The sequence below is a fragment of the Mesoplodon mirus genome (genome assembly GCF_964341445.2).
Source record: "Mesoplodon mirus genome assembly, chromosome: 5".
Taxonomy (NCBI): domain Eukaryota; kingdom Metazoa; phylum Chordata; class Mammalia; order Artiodactyla; family Ziphiidae; genus Mesoplodon; species Mesoplodon mirus.
In genome coordinates, this window is record NC_138980.1 from 43,016,455 (window position 1) to 43,020,950 (window position 4,496).

Sequence of the window (4,496 nt, forward strand, 5' to 3'; positions counted from 1 at the left end):
TGTGGAGATATTTCATTGGAAGTTTATTTGCCCTGCTTTTTTTTTTTTGCGGTATGTGGGCCTCTCACTGCTGTGGCCTTTCCCGCCGCGGAGCACAGGCTCCGGACGCGCAGGCTCAGCGGCCATGGCTCAAGGGCCCAGCTGCTCTGCGGCATGTGGGATCTTCCCAGACCAGGGCACGAACCCGCGTCCCCTGCATCGGCAGGCGGACTCTCAACCACTGCGCCACCAGGGAAGCCCTAGTGGCTTATTTTTAAAGTGCTTAAATTCCTCAGTCTTTACCTTGTGGATTGTCTTAGTCTCTCAGGTGCTCAACTCCTCTGAGGTCATAAAAATATCTTTGTATATGGTCTTCCAAAATATGTAATCACTTTGACTTTTGCTTAACATTGGAATGATTTTTGTTTGTTTTTGTCTAAAGAGAACGTTGTTATTTATCAGTTTCAATTCCCTTGAGTTTTTTAAATTGTGGTGAAATAGATATAAAATTTATCATTTCAGCCATTTAAAGTGTTCAATTCCATGGCACTAAGAACACTCACAATGTTGTGGGACCACCACCATTATCCATTTCCTGAACTTTTTCACCACCCTGAACAGAAATTCTTTACGCATTCAACAATAACTCCGGGGAATACCCTGGCAGTCCAGTGATTAGGACTCAGCGTTTTCACTGCCTTGGCCTGGGTTCAATCCCTGGTCACAGAACTAAAATCCCACAAGCCATGATGTGCACGACCAAAAACAAACAAACAAAAAACAGTAACTCCGCATTTCATTATTTTCTTAGAGCTTTCAAAAGGAGCCCAACACTTTGACTTTAGCCCAATGTAGCCGATTTCAGGCTTCTGACTTCCAGGACTGCAAAAGAATACATTTGTGTTGTTTTAGGATACTAAGCTTGTGGTGATGTGTCACAATGACAATAGGAAACTAATACAGGACATATGTCCCAAATCAGGCTGATAATAAAAACAATGTCTTTTGGGTGTCTCCTTGGAAAGATTCTTTCTGCACTGCAAAGAGACCTAAGGAGAGGCAGCCAGTTTTCTGTTTCTGGTTATTGTGTCTGTAATGTCCCTGCACAGCTATAGGCATTGATGACCATCATGGGAACAGCCTTAGGAAGAAGGCTTAGGCAGAATGAAATGCAGCCCTGTTTCTGTGCCTAGACCTATCTGACCTCTGAAGTCATTGTTAGAAAAGATGATAAAGTGATCATTTATCATTTCCCTATGAGAGTTGAGACTTTTGCCTTATTATTGCTGAAAGCATGCATGTATTCTCACTGAGAGAATCGAAGTGTCTCAAATCTTCCAAAATTGTAAATATAATTATGCCAATTTTGTAGATGAGGAAACTGAGCTTAGAGGGTTCAAGTAAACTGTCAAAGGTCGCATAGCTACTGTTTAGCAGAGGTAGGATTCAAATCCAGGTGGTCTGATTCCAAAATTCTCACCCCCCCCAGAAATATAAAAATAAAATAAAAAAGAAACACCAAAAAAATTTCTTTAATTAAAAACAAATTCTCGGGCTTCCCTGGTGGCGCAGTGGTTGAGAGTCCGCCTGCCGATGCAGGGGACATAGGTTCGTGCCTCAGTCCAGGAAGATCCCACATGCTGCGGAACAGCTGGGCCCGTGAGCCACGGCCGCTGAGCGTGTGCGTCCGGAGCCTGTGCTCCACAACGGGAGAGGCCACAACAGTGAGAGGCCTGCGTACCGCAAAAAAAAAAAAAAAAAAAAAAAAGAAATTCTCACCCTTAACCATCTGATATCTGGTCTTGGTGGTCAGACTTGCTGGACCTCTCCTTAATTTATTTCTCTGTGTTATATTCCAGCAGTGTAAGCCTAAAGCAACTGGAAATCAATGGAAAGATGATATTCTAGATATGAGTTTCCTCAAAGCCCCCATCATAGCCTTGTTCCTCAGACTACAGATAAAGGGGTTCACCATAGGAGTGACCACAGTGTACATCACTGATACTACTGCACCCTTCCTGGAAGAGTGAGTGGCTGCAGAACTAAAGTACACTCCAAAACCTGTCCCGTAAAACAAGGAAACAACTATTAAGTGTGACCCACAGATGGAAAATGCCTTATCCTTTCCACCAGCTGACGGGACTTTCAGGACAGAGGAGCCAATTTGAGTATAAGAGAAAATTATCCCAGAGAGAGGAACAACGCCCAACAGGCTGGTCACTAAATACATGAGGATATTATTGATGAGAGGATATCAGAACAGGCGAGCTTGAGAATATGAGCTAGTTCACAGAAAAATTGGGGAATTTTTAGTTCTGCGCAAAAGGACAGCCGCAGTGCCATCAAAGTGTGGAGCAGGGCATCCAGAACACTAACAAAGGAGATCAGAACCAGCAGCCTGCAGAGCTTGGGGTTCATGATGACATTGTACCTCAGTGGGTGACAGATGGCCACAAATTGATCATAGGCCATCATGACCAGAATTCCATTTTTCAGTCCAGCAAAAGTCAGGACAAAGCAGATTTGGGTGAGGAATCCTGTGTAACTGGTGAATTTGCTCTGTGTCTGGATGTTCACTAGCATCTTTGGGATTGTGGTGGTGGTGAAACAGATGTCAATGAAAGACAGATTAGAGAGGAAGAAGTACATGGGAGTGTGGAGGTGGGAGTTATAGATACTGGCCAGGATGATGAGCATGTTACCAAGCACAGTGACCACGTATATGGACAGGAACAGGCAGAATAGGAGGGGCTGCAGTTCTGGATCCCCTGACAGTCCCAGAAGGAGGAATTCTGCAGTATCAGAGAGGTTGCATGGTTTCATGTTGTCAATGGGTCTGTTAGAAAGATGGTGACAAGAAAACAAAACTTCAGAGAAACTTCCTTAATCTTGTCCATATTTTGAAACCAATCAGTTACAGGTCTTTTCTCCTGCTTCCTTCTCTCCCCTCTTCTTTCCTCTCCTTTTCTTGCTTTACATTCCCACAAAACTTCGCCCCACACCACCCCGTCCTGAGCTTTTATAGTCCATCTATTCTTTGTCAAGTAGGGGTATGTACTCACAGGAAAATAGTCATGGAATGTTGTCTTCTCCCTTACGATGCCTCCAACCAAATAACTCCAGAATAAAATTATTAGGACTGTATTCTAGAATACAGTTTGGGAAAGTGAAGTCTGTGGACAAAATTCTGCCCCCTGCTTATTTCAGTAAATAAAGGTTTACTGAAACACAGCCATTCGTTTATGGTCTATGGCAGCTTCCCCGCTACAATGTGAGTTGAGAATACTTGTGACAGAGACCGTATAGCCCACACAACCTAAAACATTTACTATTTAGCTCTTTACTGAAAAAAATGTGCCTACTTCTAGTCTAGAATCTTGAGTAAATTTAGGTTCAATTTTTGGCAAGCATCCTTAAATATATTCATGAGGAAGAACATATTGCCTATTTGTCTTCTTGTAATAATTATTGCCTGGATCTATTAATTCGCCAGGAGTTACAAAATGCAGGCATTTTCATTCTTTTTTCAGTTATTGGCTGAAATACTTCCATAACGAGGAAATTTCCCGAATTAAATAGGTGGATTTCTGGGAGTTCCCTGGTGGTCTAGTGGCTAAGACTCCACTCTCCCAACACAGGATGCCGGGGTTCAATCCCTGGTCAGGAAACTAGATCCCACATGCCGCAGCTAAAGATCCCGCACTGGCAATGAAGATCCCTCGTGCTGCAACTAAGACCTGGCGTAGCCAAATAACTAAATACATATTTTGTAAAAAAAATAGATTGATTTCTTATAAGAAAGACAGAATACTTCTTGATTCCTGTGTTCATCTTCTTTTTTTTTTTTTGTGGTATGCGGGCCTCTTACTGTTGTGGCCCCTCCTGTTGCGGAGCACAGGCTCCGGACACGCAGGCTCAGTGGCCATGGCTCACGGGCCCAGCCGCTCCGCGGCATGTGGGATCTTCCCAGACTGGGGCACGAACCCGTGTCCCCTGCATCGGCAGGCGGACTCCCAACCACTGCACCACCAGGGAAGCCCCTCATCACTTTTTTAAATAATTGGTTTTCAGCATTATCCAACGATGAACGTTATGTCATCATGAACTCCTGGATTTTAAACGCATTTGATATATTTCAAAATACTGCAGTTATTATTTATATTAATTCTCAAATTGTCCTATCTTTGGCCAGTGAAAATCTTCTCAGCTTGCCTCTGCAGTCCTTCTGAAATGAACCCAGCAGCCTCATATCTCCCTTAACTTTGACATGAAAGCTGTTCTTTGCCCATCATCTTGCAATAGATACATATATCAAATCATTATATTGTACACCTAAAACTAATACAATGTTCTATGTCAATTATATCTCAATTTTTAAAAAAGAAAGAAAATGCCAAGAGTAAGCTACAGGGACTTCCCTGGTGGTGCAGTGGTTAAGAATCCGCCTGCCAATGCAGGGGACAGGGGTTCGAGCCCTGGTCCGGGAAGATCCCACATGCCGTGGGAGCAACTAAGCC

At 43.4% G+C, this 4,496-nt stretch overlaps 1 protein-coding gene across 1 annotated transcript; it reads right to left on the reverse strand.

Moving 5' to 3' along the window:
• Nucleotides 1–1,232: 1,232 nt before the first annotated feature.
• Nucleotides 1,233–2,802, reverse strand: OR7G3 (olfactory receptor family 7 subfamily G member 3; the record flags this gene model as incomplete). The annotated part of the gene is given in 2 exon segments (XM_082622509.1): nucleotides 1,233–2,230; nucleotides 2,233–2,802. Coding segments are annotated over 2 exon segments (936 nt in total). The 3' UTR covers nucleotides 1,233–1,864.
• Nucleotides 2,803–4,496: the final 1,694 nt, after the last annotated feature.